This window comes from Lithobates pipiens, unplaced genomic scaffold, assembly GCF_037356315.1.
Source record: "Lithobates pipiens isolate NorthernLeopardFrog02 unplaced genomic scaffold, aLitPip1_a1.2 Scaffold_8, whole genome shotgun sequence".
NCBI lineage: Eukaryota > Metazoa > Chordata > Amphibia > Anura > Ranidae > Lithobates > Lithobates pipiens.
This window is the reverse complement of record NW_027507903.1, coordinates 81,280,679-81,297,840: the sequence shown is the minus strand read 5'-3', so window position 1 is coordinate 81,297,840 and position 17,162 is coordinate 81,280,679. Positions and strand designations below refer to the sequence as shown.

Below are 17,162 nucleotides of genomic sequence, written 5' to 3'. Positions count from 1 at the left end.
GGATTTCGGGGCCCCGTAAGCGGCTAGGCTCCCAAAAAGTCCCACATATGTGGTATCCCCGTACTCAGGAGAAGCAGCAGAATTTATTTTGGGGTGTCATTTCACATATGCCCATGGCATGCGTGAGCAATATATCATTTAGTGACAACTTTGTGAAAAAATAAAATAAAATAAAAAAGTTTGTAATTTTCCCGCAACTTGTGGCAAAATATAAAATATTCCATGGACTCAACATGCCTCTCAGCAAATAGCTTGGGGTGTCTACTTTCTAAAATGGGGTCATTTGTGGGGGTTTTGTGCCATCCTGGCATTTTATGGCCTTCAAAACTGTAATAGGTAGTGAGGAGTGAAGTCAAAAATTTACGCCCTTAGAAAGCCTGAAGGCGGTGCTTGGTTTTCGGGGCCCCGTACGCGGCTAGGCTCCCAAAAATTCCCACATATGTGGTATCCCCGTACTCAGGAGAAGCAGCAGAATGTATTTTGGGGTACAATTCCACATATAACCATGGCATGTGTGAGCAATATATCATTTAGTGACAACTTTGTGTAAAAAAAAAAAAATATATATATTTTTTTTGTCATTATTTAATCGCTTGAGGCAAAAAAATAAAATATTCAATGGGCTCAACATGCCACTTATCAATTTCCTTAGGGGGTCTACTTTCCAAAATGGGGTCATTTGGGGGGGGGTTTGTACTGCCCTGCCATTTTAGCACCTCAAGAAATGAGATAGGCAGTCGTAAACTAAAAGCTGCGTAAATTCCAGAAAACGTACCTTAGATTGTAGATATGACAACTTTTGCGCAAACCAATAAATATACAGTTATTGACTTTTTTTTTACCAAAGACATGTGGCTGAATACATTTTGGCCTAAATGTATGACTAAAATTGAGTTTATTGGATTTTTCTAATAACAAAAAGTAGAAAATATCATTTTTTTTCAAAATTTGCGGTCTTTTTACGTTTATATCGCAAAAAATAAAAATCGCAGAGTCAGTCAAATACCTTTAAAAGAAAGCTCTATTTGTGGGAAAAAAAGGACACAAATTTTGTTTGGGTACAACATTGCATGACCGCGCAATTACCAGTTAAAGCAGCGCAGTGCCAAATTGTAAAAAGACCCCTGGTCATTGACCAGCAAAATGGTCCGGTCTGAAAGTGGTTAAAGAGGAGTGCCACCTTAAACAAAAAATATTAAAAGTCAGCAGCTACAAATACTGCAGCTGCTGACTTTTAATAAATGGACACTTACCTGTCCAGGGGGTGTACACAATGTCAGCAGCAGATGACGAGAAATCACTTGTCTCTTTGCTGCCCCCGCCGCCATCCTCTGTCAGGGAATTGGGAATTGAAGCATTGCGGCTTCACTGCCTGGTTCCCTACTGCACATGCGCGAGTCGTGCTGCGCGTCTTCACTGGTTCCTGGTGTGTCCTGTGTGTTTCCCAGAACACAGCGGGGGGAGGGGGGGGGCATCTGCGGCTAGCTATTCCCGGAAGTGGGTGCAGATACCTGGATTATACAGGTATCTGCACCCCCTTCAGGGTGGAGCTCCGCTTTAAGATTTTTGCAGTGAGATACTTCCAAGGGGCAGTGTTCTTCAGCTGGCATTTTAAGGTGCAAGTATTCTCTTTTTACAACACTGACTGACAGAGTGATTATATTGAGGTTTCATTCACATGGGCAGAGCTTACTGAAGATCCTGCATAAATATGTGGCTAATGTACTCGTGTTCAGACATGTGCAAATCTTCTAATGGCTTATGTGTGTATATTTACATGTGCATACACATGAAATAATCTGCAGATCTTTGTGCAGCTGGGTAGTACTTTTTTTATACAACTAAATGCAGTGCTCATTCGATTGTAATGAAGATATTTGCTAGCACACCTCCATTGTGACTTTCCTAATCGGCTTCCAGTTGGCCTTTGCTGGAGCATCCAAATCTTTGAGAGCATTTCCAGGAATGTGTGCGATGGGAATATGGAGTATTGCTCATTCGATTGTAGACGCTGCTCCATGTATGGTCTCATTACTATAGTGCTGCGTTTAGGTGTGTACAAAATTGTTGTTTTAGATGAGCCCCTAGTAGTCCTTTTGAGAAGGTAATGCCTCAGCCCTGTCATGTATCCGTGAAACAAACTCAGGTAGGATTTTGCAGATAGCTGTGCTAAGATCCTTGCAATGTGTACAACTGACCTTGAGATAAATGTTTTCTTAATAAAAGTACAGTGGATATAGAAAAGAATCACCCCCCTTTAAAATCACATTTTGTTGCTTTGCAGCAGCCTAAAATGAAGACGACACAGTTTTTGTTTTATTTAGCTATATTTACTCAGTGCAACTTATCCAAGTGAAAAATATAACACCAACATGTCAGAAAAAAATAAAAACTCAGAAATCGAATCACTGAGTTAAAAAAAAAAAAAAAAGAGGATCACTCCCTCCTTAAAATGACTTTAAAAAGTCAATAGCTTATCACCTTCTCAATTGCACACAAATCCATTTGACTTTCAGCTGTGGTCATTTTGATTAGTTCAGCATAAAAAGAGCTTTCCTGGAGGATTTCCGTCCCTAGTAGTGCAACTTAACTACTTCACGCAAAATCACATACCTGTACGTCGTTTTGTTGAAGTGGTTGTACCGGGTTGATGCCTGCAGCCAGAGGCATCATCCCGGTACCGTTTTTTAGAGCTGGCAGTCTGCTTGCTCATGAGATCAACCGATGCGGCTAATGAGCAGCTTGGCTGTCAACATGAGCAGCATTAGGGGATGTCTGACCAGGAGACCTGAGCGACCAACTGGCACATCCGCCGGTTGGCTGGAGACCCGAACTAAGCCGGAATCAGCTTTGATGTCTCTCCGGGGAAGTAACCCAGAAGCGCCACCATGACGGCACTTCTGGTTTACTCAGCTGCCAATGGCGCAGATTTAAAAAAAATGTCAGTATTCCAAAATTGTTGGCGTTTTGAATACTTTTAAGTGCAAAGGAGGAATTTAGGGTTTTTTAGACCCCAGATTTGTTCATAAAGAGTAGCTATCACTGCCTACTACTGTCACAAGGAATGTTTTCATAGCAACAAAAGTGATCAGATTTTTTTTTTTTTTTTTTTTTTTTTAATGGGACAGTGTTAAATAAAAAATAAATAAAAAAAGTTTTGTATTTTTTAAGCGCCCTCTCCTCGCGTGCTTGCGCACCAAAGAAAACTCATACATAAGTCACACCCTCAAATGTAAACCGTGTTAAAATCACATGTGAGCTATTGCCGCGATTGTTAGAGTGAGTACAATAATTCTAGCAAAAGACTACCTCTGTAACTCTAAACTGGTAACCGTTAAAAAAAAAAATGTAAACGTCACCTATGGAATTAAGTACCGTAGTTTGTCGCCATTCTATGAGTGCGTGCAATTTTAAAGTGTAACATGTTGGTTATCTATTTACTCGGCGTAATATCATCTTTCACAATATGCTAAAAAATTGAGCTAACTTTACTGTTGTCTTATTATTTTATTCAAAAAAGTGTATTTTTTCCCCAAAAATTGTGTTTGAAAGACTGCTGCACAAAAACAGTGTGACATGAAATATTGCAACAACTGTCATGTTATTGTCTAGGGCAGTGATGGCGAACCTTGGCACCCCAGGTGTTTTGGAACTACATTTCCCAATTTCCCATAATGCTCAACTACACTGCAGAGTGCATTAGTATTATGGGAAATGTAGTTCCAAAACATATGGGGTGCCAAGGTTCACCATCACTGCTCTAAGGTCTTTGCTAAAAAATATTAAATGTATGGGGTTCTAAGTAATTTTCTAGTAAAAAATGCAGATTTTAACTTGAGAGCAACAAGTTTCAGAAATAGACTTGGTCTTGAAGTGGTTAAGCAAACAATCAACTATGGGTGGCAAGGCACTGTCACCGGGATCTCCGAGATAAAGATGTGGACAGGCACAAGTCAGGAGATGGATACAAACAATTTTGAAGGCTTTATCAATGCCTAGAAGCACAGTAAAGTCTATTATTAAGAAGTGGAAGGTATTTGGTATAACCTCCCTGGATCAGGAGGAAACTGGCCATAGAGGCTACAAGAGGACTTCAGCAACTGAAGCAGTTGCAAGAAGTTATGACAAAGAGTGATCATTGTGTGCATGTGGCCACAATATCACAAATTCTCCACAAATGTGGCTTGTATGTGAGAGTTGCAAGAAAAAAAGCCACTCCTCAAGAAAGGCCACATGCAGTTATGACTAAACTTTGCCAAAACGCACCCTGAAGATTACAGGCCACATGGAAAAAGGTGTTCTGTTCAGATGAGACTAAAATTGAATTATTTGACCTCAACACCAAATGATATGTCTGGCAGGAAATCCAATTGCTCACCATCCAAATAACGCCATTCCTACCCTAAAGCATTGAGGTGGTAATATTCTGTTATTGGGTGTTTCTCTGCCGCAGACACTGGAGCACTTGTCAAGACAGATGGAAAAATGGATGGGGCAAAATACGGTCAAATTATTGAAGAAAATCTGCTGCCCTCTGTCAGAATGTTGTCAATGGTAAGAAGGTTTACTTTCCAATATGGCAGTGACCCAAAGCACAAAGCAAAAATGAATACACAGTAGTTGAAGGAGAAAAAGGTGAATGTCCTTGCATGGCCTAGTCTGAGACCAGACTTAAACCCCATTGAAAATCTGTGGAATCACTTGAAGATTGCAGTCCACAAACGGTCACCATCAAATTTGACTGAACTTTTGCAGTTCTTCAAAGAAGCAAATAATTGCAAAGTCTAGATGTGAAAAGTTAGTAGAGACACATCCCAACAGACTAAAGGCTGTAATTAAAGCAAAAAGTGGTGCAACAAAATACTGACACAAGGCGGTGATCCTTTTCCCAACTCAGTGATTCTGTTTTTGCATAAAAAAAAAAAAATTTTACATGTTAGTGTTCTGTCTTTCCATTGGATGTTATAAGTTGCGCTGAGTTAAATGCAGCTGGATAAAACCAAAACTGTCTGTCTTCATTTCAAAGCAACAAAATGTAATTATTTTTAACTGGGTGATTCTTCTCTATACCCACTGTATACCCATTGCTTATTTTCCTCCATCTCAGCTAACATGGCGAAATGGCAGAGACCTTAGATTAGTTTATCTAATGTGACTAGTGCTAAGAAAAGTCAACAATATAAAAGTAAACAAATTTTAGCAGGCAGTGCACTAAACCTTCTTTCTGTCGAAAAACTGTATTTATTGCACTTTCAGTGAATTACTTAACTGTAAATACTGCACTACGTTTTACAAACTATATATTCAAGTTGTACCCTGTGTAGGTGTGCGTGTCTAATCTTTTGCATCTTTTTATAACTCTGAATGTTTTTATAACATTTTGTGGTGTAATAAATCCTGTGCACACACCTTATTTTCTTTTCCAGGTGTATCCAAAAAAGCACAGACTTCTCTTTGAAGTATTTGATGAAAACCGTTTGGTATGCCTTCTTATGATTTCCTATTATAGAGTTGTTTTGACTATGTGCTTACTGTTTAAAGTGTTTTCCATAATCATATCTGCTCTTATGTGGCTGCTATAAGAAAATATATTAATATTCACTGCTGACTGTTTTATTACCCAAGCAGGCAAAAATTAAAGTTTATGCACTGCATATCTGTCTTATGATCTATCCATAAGGAAAGTCTATAGCTGGCCATACGCTTGGATACCTTTCTTTAGCCGTCAGCAGTCAGAATACGCAAACTTTGGCTGCATCTGATCGATGTAGCCCTTGCTGGGCTGAACGGAATGCAGCAGAGTCCTTCCAACAAAAGTCAATGGAACAATAGATTTTTGCCGAATGGAGCAGGGCCATCCTCTGAGCAAAGCTTGCTTAGTATATGACCAGCTTAAAGTGATTGTAAAGGCTGAAGGTTTTTAAAACCTTCAGTGTGCAATTCGCCCCCTCTAATATTTACCTAAGCCTGATCTCGATCCAGAGATGTGCATGAGAGCAGTGTCTCTCCTGGGTCTCTACCCCCTCATTGGCTGAGATGCAACAGCAGGAGCCATTGGCTCCTGCTGCTGTCAATTACAGCCAGTGAGGAAGGAGCTGGGGGTGGGGCTGAAACCTTCAGTGTGCACCTCTTCCCTCAGCCCCCTCTGATTCTTGCCTAAGCCTGATCTTGATCCAGCGATTTGTGTCACTCGGAGCCACCAAGTAGTGGTGGGGCTGAGCCGTGCTCTCTGTGTTTTAAAGTGTTTGTTACCCCTGCATTTCAAATTTCTGAAATGTGCCTGCTGTATCATGCACTTGTATAAGAAAGTATTCTGTTCTCTTTGTATTGCTTCCTTTGTGTGAATTCCCTGGTGTTCCTGCTAGTCCCTCTGCTTTCCTGTTAAAAACTAACCACTCTAAGCAGGGGAGTACACAGGGGTTCTCCAGCTGTGCCGGCAACTCAGCCCACTCTCCATTGATCAGACTTTTCCTGACACACCCCCACTGCACAGCCATTCACTGGGAAGATCAGTGTAATGCTATTTATCCTTCCCCCAGCTCTTATGCAGCTGAGAGCAGAGAGAATTTGATCATTTATAAAAAAATAAAAGGAAAAAAGATAGGTTTGTTATTTTTTTTAATATCTATACTCATATGTTTACCTTTCATTTCAATTTTAAACTGAATGGGTTGTTTTACAAGGTGATCGTTTACAATTACTGTGAGGACACAGAAACCCGGTTCAGGGACAAGCCCGTACGAGTGTCCTCATAGCAAGCGGGTTGCTATGGGGGAACTCAGCAAGGGGGAGGGTCCAGAGTGCCTGCGGGGGACCTGAAAAGAGGAGGATTGGGGATTGTATGAAATATGAAGTGTTTGAAGTATAAAGTGTTTGTTTTTTGTTTTGTTTTTTTCATTTTTCCATTACATACACTTTAAAATGGTTGTAAACCCATTACAACCACTTTAACCTACAGGTAAGCCTAGATCAAGGCTTACCTGTAGGTGCAAGAAATATCTCCCAAACCTAAAAGGTTTAGGAGATTTTTGCAGGAATAGTGGCACCGATTGTCTACGGCACATGCACCGTAGACATCGGGCACAGGCGCACTGATCATGCTGTTTTTAACAGTGATCATGCCGTTGGTGGCGGCACCAGTGCGTATGCACAGGAGTGACGTCATCGCGGCTCCGGCCAGTCCGGAGCCGTGATACCCGGAAGTCACTCCGGCATAGATGGTGGCGTCGGAGGAGGTGAACAAGGGCCGATGCCGGGGCTTCGATCTCAGGTAAGTAATTCATAATGAGCCAGTGTGCTATGCATACTAGCTCATTATGCCTTTGCCTTGTAGGGTGTATTTTTTTTTTTTTTGAGAAGGCTTTACTTCCTCTTTAAAGCTCACCATACATGTTGCAATATGCTCACACAATCTTTGCACAGTCTATGTACCAAAACATTGATATATGAGGGCCGGCCTAATCTTTCCAATTATTTTATATCCAATCAGGCAGGTTCTTGAACTGCATTCTTGTTGATAGATCTAATGAAGATTGTATACCGTATATACTCGAGTATAAGCCGAGATTTTCAGCCTCTTTTTTGAGGCTGAAAGTGCCCCCCTCGGCTTATACTCGAGTCATCGCTGTCTGCCCGCTCGATCAGCGTGTCGAGCAGACAGACAGCGGCCATTCTGATTCAAAAGCCGCGCCTCCGGCTCCCCCTTCGCCTGTGATAGGCGGAACACTGAATTTCCCAGCAGCCTGTGTTCCGCCTATCACGGACTTCGTATCATCCTCGTACTACGGACGAGGATGATACGACGTCTGTGATAGGCGGAACACAGGCTGCTGGGAAATTCAGTGTTCCGCCTATCACAGGCGAAGGCGGCGGCGCAGCTTTTGAATTTTACAATGGCCGCCGACGAACGAAGAGGGCACGGGACGGAGGCAAGGCACAGGACGGCACGGCACGGGACGGGACGGGACGGGACCGGAGGCAAGGCACGGCGGCGAGGCACGGCGGCGAGGCACGGCGGCGAGGCACGGAGGCAAGGAGGCTCGGCACGGGACGGAGGCTCGGGACAAAGGCTCAGGACACAGGTAGGCTGGACACACACACACACACACACACACACACACACACACACACACACACACACACACACACACACGGATACACACACACACACAGGGATGGATGGATGGATGGAGACACACACACACAGGGATGGACGGACACACAGGGATGGACGGACACACAGGGATGGACGGACACACAGGGATGGACGGACACACACACAGGGATGGACAGGCATGTCTTACCCTCGGCTTATACACGAGTCAATAAGTTTGCCAGTTTTTTTGGGGGTAAATTGGGGGCCTCGGCTTATATTCGGGTCGGCCTATACTCGAGTATATACGGTAATCATTTTGGAACATGTGTGCGGTGAACTTAAAGTGTTACTAAACCAAGTAATATGAATATAGTTCATCTGCCTTGCCAAGAGAGACCCTGCAGGAGGGGAGTATCTGTGCATATAGTATCTGTGCACCGGGAGGAAGTGGGAGCTGGAACCCTCTAAAAAGACGGTATCCACTCCCTCCACCAAAAAAGTGACATGCCAAATGTGGCATGTCAGGGGGTCACCTTCCCTTAAAGCAGAGGTTCCATTTTCGGATGGAACTCCACTTTATTGTAATACTATACATGTAGCACCTAGCATCACAGGGGCGAGCACTTCTCGTTCAAAGGCAGTTCACGTGCAATGCGTTCTTCTATTGCAGCAGTGCTGAGCATTGGGCTATGTTTCTTGTTAAAACCAATTTTAAGAGTGTGACACACTCATATTTCTCTATTCCCCCTACCCTCAAATTGTGAACATCTACCCCAACTCACTGGTTTGCATGGTGCTTCTCCCTGGAGTGTCTTGTTGATTTATTTTTTTTCTTTACACAGCTGTGCATGGCTTTTCCAGCACAGCTGTGTCATCGATTCACACACCTATTCACAGGGATCTGTGAATGGAAAGACTACAAGTCCTATTTTTCACTGTGGCAGAGTGAATTGAGCTGGCAATGAAACGCAAGTCTGGTGACGTCATCGTACATGTAGTCCATTCTGCGTTTCCTCCAGCCCTTATATCAGAAGGATTGTACCTCCATGTGGACTTGGGGCTGGAATGTTAAAAATGCAGGAGCCTGTGCATTGCACAGGAGGATTTACTGATCACAGTTGCAGTGCTCTGCAGGCTTTAATGCAAACATTTCATAAATGCACCTTTTTTAAATGTTATGATGGTTATAAACTGATATCCCCAAAGCAATATATATTTTTTAAATCCATATAAAATTGATGCTATACTTACCTGCTCTGTGCAGCAGTATTGCACAGAGAAGTCTTGATCTTCCTCTTCTGGAGTCCCCTGCCAGTGCTGTCCATGTACAGTATATTCTTTTCTGAGTGCTACCCACTGGGCTGTGTGCATCCGCAGACACAGACAGTGCAGCTTGGCCCCTCAGTGGCTCCCTCTGCTCTCAGTGAACCCTGTCAGATCCAGGAATACAGAGAATGCATTAAAGTGGTGGTTAAACCACTCTTACATCTTTGTATCTGTGCTGTCTCCAAATCATGTGTTCCTCTTTGTGTGTGACTTATTAAAAAAAGGCAGTATATACCTGATTTCTGAGCACAACTCGGCACTCACATGAGCGGCCGCCTCTCTCCATCTGACAGCTGTAGTGAGCGGGGGCCCTGGCATCAGTCGGGAGTGAGGGAGCAGAGAGCCGGACGGTCACAAGAGCCCCGAGCGGTGCTCAGAAATCAGGTATACACTGCCTTTTTAAAATTTGTTTTATAAATCACACACACAGGGGCACACAGGATTAGGAGACAGCACTGATAGTATAAAGATGTAGATGTTATTCCAGCCACAGGAGGTGGGGAGGGGCACTGTCACCAGCTGACAGGCAGGGAGGGCAGAGGGAAGAGGAGAGACAGCAGATGGTGGAGGCACGTAAACTGACCACGGTGTCAAGGCTCAGCAGCCATGATGTACCATGGTCAGTTTACAGGGGAAGGGTATAGCCAGGCAGGATCAGCCAGGTCTCTCAGGTGATTGAGAGGGCCAAATTACACAGCACAAGCACTGTGCTGAAAATCATGCTTTAGGAAACAAACGCTTTAAAGCGGGACTGTACTGCGGAAAAAAAATATTAAAAGCCAACAGCTACAAATACTACAGCTGCTGACTTTTAATAAATGGACACTCACCTGTCCCGGGGTCCAGCGATCCCGGCAGCCGAGGCCGATCGATTGCTCGGCTCTCGGCTGCTGCCGCCACCATTCTAGGTGAGGGAATCAGGAAGTGAAGCGAATCGGCTTCACTTCCCGGTTCCCTACTGCACATGCGCGAGTCGCGTAGAGCAATAGGAATTGTCCGCGCTGTCTCTGGGACCCGTGTGTGTCCCAGCAGACAGCACGGCAAGACAGGAAATGGCATAGACTCCCACGGGAGTCTATGCCCAGGAGTGGGTGTAAATACCTGTCTTTGACAGGTATCTGCACCCCCCTCCCCCCTGAAAGGTGCCAATTGTGACACCGAAGGGGGGAGGGTTCCGATCAGCGGAAGTTCCACTTTAGGGTGGAACCCCGCTTTAGGCTGGGTTCACACCATAGCGATGCGGGAACGCCGCGAATCCGCGGCGTTTTCCCGCATCGCATGCCTCCCGTCGGCAGTTCACACTGCCCTATGCGGACTGCTGGGAGTGTCAATGAAATCTTAATGACACCCCCAGACCAGTCCGCATATCGCAGTGCGATCTGCAAACTCGGACAGGAATCGGATCGCATGGTGTGAACACCCATGCGATCCGATTCTGCTGCGGACCAAAAAAAGGGTCCTGTGCGAGTTTGCGGCGGGTGCGATGCGAATTCAGCCATACTATCTGTATGGCTGAACTCGCATCCCACAGACAGATCGGATGTGATTTGCACTGCAGTGCGGTGCGAATCACATCCGGGTCTCCCACCCGCAGCGGTGTGAACCCAGCCTTAAAGTAAATTATGCGTTTAAATGGTGACCTACTTTTTACTTTATATTACCCTTTAGTTTATATTTATGTTCTGCTTAGCCTCTGCTCAGCAAGATTCAGGCTAGAACAGGAAGGGGCAACATTGTAAGCCAATCGAGCTTTATGCATAGAGCAGGCTGGCATATAAGGGAGAGCTCTATTGATATCCATTTCTAGACTAAGGTCACAAAGTTGTATTCCTTTAACTTTAGAAATGTTAACAGCAGAATACATTTATTAATAACTTAAAGTTTAATCACTTAAAGCGGACCCCCCCCCCCCCCTATATTTTAACCCCTGTTTACCTGTTGGTGAGTTCTGTACATTTCAGACGCTCCTCTACCCCGAAGATCCAGTGGTCCCATGCCACCATGTTTTGGTGTGATGTCATCGAGAGGCTTCCGGCGGTTTTGGGTTCAGCCTGCGTGCCTCTCAATGTGTCGCTAGGCGCTCTGTTCCTCCTTTACTGAATGAAATGCTTTCTTTACCTCCCGGGATATGTGGCATGCATTTCTAAGGAGGCAAAGGGTGGACAGTGCATGTCATTCATAGGTGAATGAAGTGCAATGATGGGTGGTGCTGGACAATTTAAGGGGGAAAAAAAGTAAATAAAGAAAAAAAAGAGCGTTATTCATAGAGAGGAGGGGTGTAGATGAAGGATAATGTACTTTGAGGGTGAAGATCCACTTTAAGGACTTATTCCTATGTAAGAAATGTTATGCTGATTCTGACCGTATCCTTGTTTTACCACTAGATGTCTCCCTAGTTTCATTTTTAGCAAGTGTGCATTCTGACTCCAATTATTTCAGATATTTCGTCAAATTTTTGTACTGTGACTGGTGCAATGTGAAAAAAAAAAAGCACAGATTATCAGCTGAAAATGTTTATTTTTTTATTTTGTTTTTAAAAATTTTCTTACTAGCCAAGTTATATGGCACTTGGCTGTACTACATATAGTTCTGTTCATTAGGATAGATGATTTTTTTTAATGCTTCGTTATTTTCTCAAGTTAATTTTTGACATAGAATGTGTATTTAACTATTGAACGCCCCTTTTTGTCACAGAGTATTCTTGTATCGCTACATGGACCTTATTACTGCTTCTTTGAAACTCACCACCAAAGAGTCGCTGGGGTTTATTTACTAAAGCTCGAAAGAGCAAATTCAGGCTGACTTCTGCTTAGAAGACAATCGGTTTCTAACTTCAGCTTGTTCAACTAAGGTTTGGCAATACAATCTGGAAGCTGATTGGTTTCTATGCAGAAGTGAGCCTGATTTTGCAGTCTCCAGTTTTAGTAAATAAACCCCACAGTTATCAAAGACCAGAGTTGAGACATGAGAGGGTCTTTGTGAATTGATCTTTAATAAATACCTTAAAAATTATTTAAAAAAAAAAGTGTGTGATAAATATAACATGCATGCAATATATTCATCAAATCCATGCAGTATCACCCTTAATAAACTGAAAAATGTATTTTAGATCATAAGAAAAGAATAAAACAAATAACACACTAGGGAAAACATTATTCTTTTGTAATTTGAACCTAAAATGTTGTTTATGGTGTTGTAATATTAGGCAAGATTACTACAAACCAACTAAAATTAAAAATACCTAAAATAATGTTAACGTAAGGAATTATATATTTTTGCTTTAAGAATTCTTTACTTTTTGTGCTTCACACTTGTATATTTGTAAAATGTAAATGACTGCTTTCCAGGAGTACATTTAACTATGCTGTGAGTACTGCGTTGTAATTAAATCTGCACATTGTATTAAACTTTAACAGCAGGCATGATTTTTACCCTTTATGCTGGAATCTGAAATTCAAAGGAATACCAGTGGTTTGGTGCATAGCAGAATCTTCAGTAGTTTCCTATTATGGATAGTTTTTGGTAATTTAATCCCAACTTTGATACTCAATTATGTGGAACTCCTTTCCCTGCAACTTCCTGTAACACTATATGTATGGGTAAAAATATTAGAGGCTGTGCACTGCACTGGGAAGTTCAGACACATCAATTCAGCTAGGACATGTGTTCAGCCTGGGAGACTCGAGCAAGAAGGAACAGTTAGGTTTGAAGTACAGGAATGGTGTTGTTTTTGGGAAGGACTCATTCATGCATATTGGAGAAGGTATAATTAAATCAATCTTGGCAGCGTTTCAGCCAGTTGCAACAGCAGAGCTGAGCTTAAAGGTCGTTAGAAATCAAGTGCTTGGTAAGTGAATGCAGTTGGAGTACAAGCAATCCAAGACGATTTAGAAACCGTGGAGTCAGGAATGGTTTGTTTGTTTCATGACGTGCTTTGCTTTACCCCGTGGCTCATCATTTTCCTGTGTTTGACTGGGACACATGAGGCAGTTTTCTGCGTTTCCCTGTCGTGTATTGCAAACATTCTACATGTTTTTCTGCTGCTTTTTGTGTGCTGCTGCAGAAAAGAAGAATTGCACATCTGAATTAATAATATGTTCAGAAAGAACAAATGGCACGTCGGTTAAGACTTCACTTTGCCACCCGAAGAAGCAACACCGATCCTCTGCCAGAAAGCTCAGAAAATGGCCTGGACAGCAATATTCACATGTGCTTTAGAAGATTTTCTCACTCGTCCGCACCAAGTGTGATCCAGATGAGACTTTCTCCACGACAAACGATACAACTGTCATCTTCACCAGAAATCGTTCAGTCACATCAAGGTAATTCTGTTTCACCACCTAGCAAGAAGAGCACATCGCTGCAGATATCTTTACAGCCCAGCAGAAATAGTAGATGTCATCAATCTGACAACACAGACCTTGCTACGGAAGACATTTCTTTCGTCAGTGCTTACCAGGATGGGATTAATTGTAGTTATAATGTGAACAAGAATTATAGCTGTCACCCAGTCGTAAATGACAGCAGTTTGCCAAATAGCACCTCCACTGAGAACTGCAGTTTGTGCAGCCTTGCAACCAGTGACCATGGATCATTTAGTAGCAATAGTAGTGATTATGGATCATGCACAAGTACTGCAAGTGACACTGGTTCATGCACCAACAGTGTTCTAAGTGACACTAGTAGCTGCACACATTCTTTAAGTGATGCCAGTTATGTTAGTAATATGCTTAGTAGCAATGCATCTTGTATGAATGCAGAAACTATTCCTACCAAAAGCAATAGGGTTCGACAGGTATTAGCTAGATGCAAAAGTACATTTCCATTTGATCAGGATGAGTTGGTCAAGGAGGTGAACATGGCAAACCTTCCATCACGAAGGAAAGCCAAACTTCCTCTGAGGCGCTGTTCTTCATTGGTCATCTTTCCGCGCAGCCCTTCGGAGACGCCACCGACCTCTCCAACTAGTCCGTGCCCTCCATCCAATAGAGGCCCCTATCAAACATCATATCAGTTAATGCTTTGTTCTAATGAGCTTCCGCAAAATGAGGAACAGGCATCATCCAAGGGTTTTCTTTTAACAGCAGTTAATGGAGTTAGACTTTCCAAAAATACTTGCACTATTGGTGAAGTTAGAGATGTTAAACCACTTTACTTGAATGACTCATTACAAGAGAATCCCTGTCCATCAGATGGTCCTCAAAAAACGGACACTTCAGAGGACGGATTGCCTTTTATTTCAGTACATGTTTCTCACCAGAAACCGTCAGCCGCTAATGAATCTCTCAGAGACCATACCATACCCAACGTCCATGAAGAGGAGGTCCGGCCCAGCAGAAGAGCTCATTCACAACGCCATATACGCCTGTTGCGCAGTAGTTCTGCTTGTTCTCCTTCAAGTAAAGTAACAGAACGCCAAATTAATATGCATGGAGACCGGGGACACAAAAATATACCCAGCAATAAATCAAATCACATTTTCCAAAGAAGTATATCTGAAGGGCCTCCTCCTAAATTTTCTTCTTCTAGTCTTAAGTATAATTGTCCAAAATTGGGTTCATCCCATTTGCACATTCAGTTTGCACCTGGAAGTGAAAGTAGGATAAGTAGCTTTAAAAGACAGTTTATTAAAAACCCTTCCACAAATGTGCCTGGTAAGCCATCTGTGAAATGCCACAAGGTAGGTACTTTCTGTTCTTACACTGTGATTGTTATTTTATTGCATGTATATTGACCTAATAAATATGTACTTAGCTGCTTCAAAAATAGGAAGCAAATTAGCATTTTTTTTTTGTTCAACATAAAATGAAAAGGACATGTTTGATGTTGCATATATCCTCGTTTTAAATAACTTAAATGATTTTTTATTTTATTTGTGCAAGTCATACGTTTTTTGTGTTCATTTGAAATGGTCATAGCTATTATTTTTACAATCATTGTTTACCCACATCTCATAGGATTTATTAAAAATCCCCTGTGCCAAAGTTATTACATCTTTATCGTTCACTCTTTTTTTTATTTATTTTTTATTACATTTACTTTATGTAGGTTATGTTCAATTTGCTTAAAATCTGTTAAATATAGGTAGTTTGCCTTACAAATTACAAAATTACAGCATAATTAAAATGCCCTTTTTACACTAAGCTTGACCTTTTATAGCTATAGTTTATAGTTTGACCCTTTTAGTATAATATATATATATATATATATATATTTATTTATTGTTCAGTCCAGCTCCTCTAGCACAGCATTGTAGCTCAGTTAAAAATAAACAGCTCCCAAAATATTTCTCTTGACTCCAGTTAGTCTGGCCATGTATACTGATATTCCGAGGGTGGGTTCAAATTTAACAAGTTGATATTAGAGCAGCATTTAGTAATGCTAGCTATCTGTACCCAGCAGTCATGAAATTAAATCAGTGCTTTGGTCAGTGCCTGCTCTTACTGAAAGGTCTGTTCGTTCTTCACTTGTGTGCCCAGGTTTAAGCCTCTAGTAGCATCATATCAATTTCCCCGCTTCAATAATCAACAGCTTGTTAAGGGCGGCTTTCTGAAATTCAGCGTGAAATGTGACCTGTTACTGTATTTGTTAGTTTCACCATTATTATGTTAAGGGAAAATCAAATAGAAAATCTTCCCATGACTGCAAATAACACTTTTTAAATGTAGTCAATAATCAACAGAATAAAGTGACGGTCTTAAAAATCCACAATACTTACAGTTCAGCTAACTTACTCCTTGTAAACATGGTAATGTCCTGAATATTAGCCAGTTAATGAAGATTTTCCCATTGTGGTTTGTAGAGTAGTTAAACATGTTTCTACTAGAAGAATAAAAACAAATAATGCTACTAAGCACACTAGATGCTATACTAAAAATGTATATAGCTAAGAATGTTGCTAACCTACTTTTTCTTAAAATGATTTATTTTCTGGGAGGAGGGGAAAAGTAAATTTGCTAGTTACATACTTTCAGTCCTAGGATGATGCTTGCTCACTCACTACAGAACCCCACCCCTTTCTTGTTCTCATTAACATAGAGGACTTGGTTCTGTAGGCCTCAGAGATGGCTGATAACAATGTAATTATTAGTAGTTGGGGCAAAGAGAACAAGAAGGTATCGGGGTCACAAGATTTCTGGCAAGATCAGCAGGTATTCTTTGAATTAATTAAACAAATATTTTTTTTAAAAAAACTGTAATTTTATATTTAACAGGCTAAAATGAACTATATAAAATAAGTAAATTGTTTGGGTTTACGTACACTTTAACCACTTCAGCCCCGGAAGAATTTACCCTATTAATGCCCAGGCCATTTTTTGCGATACAGCACTGCATTATTTTAACTGACAATTGCATGGGCGTGGGACCCTGTACCCAAATAAATTTTTTTCACAAATAGAGCTTTTTTTTTGGTGGTATTCAATCACCTCTGCGGTTTTTCTTTTTTGTGCTATAAACAAAAGAAGACAGCCAATTTTGAAAAAAACACAATTTTTTACTTTCTGGTATAATACATATCCCAAAAAAATAACAATTCTTCATCAATTTACATCAATATGTATTCTGCTACATATTTTTGGTAAAAAAAAATCCCAGTGAGCATATATTGATTGGGTTGCACAGAAGTTATAGCATCTACAAACTGCGGGTTTGATTTATGGACTTTTCTTTTTTTTTTTGTTGTTTTTACTGGTAATGACGGCGATCATCAATTTTTAGCAGGATTGCGGCAGGCAAATCT

The 17,162-nt window shown here is 41.6% G+C and overlaps 1 protein-coding gene across 4 annotated transcripts in view; it reads left to right on the top strand.

Moving 5' to 3' along the window:
- Positions 1-17,162, top strand: part of NEDD4 (NEDD4 E3 ubiquitin protein ligase) — a 261,538-nt gene that overhangs the window by 74,911 nt on the left and 169,465 nt on the right. Inside the window, exon 5 of one of the 4 annotated variants that reach the window (XM_077474121.1) lies at positions 5,427-5,480. The exons of 1 other annotated variant lie outside the window; for it this stretch is intronic. In XM_077474121.1, coding sequence (XP_077330247.1) covers positions 5,427-5,480 — 54 coding nt within the window. Of the gene's footprint in view, positions 1-5,426; positions 5,481-13,045; positions 15,102-17,162 lie in introns of those variants that run through there. 2 more of the 4 variants (XM_077474120.1, XM_077474119.1) reach the window with 2 other exon arrangements.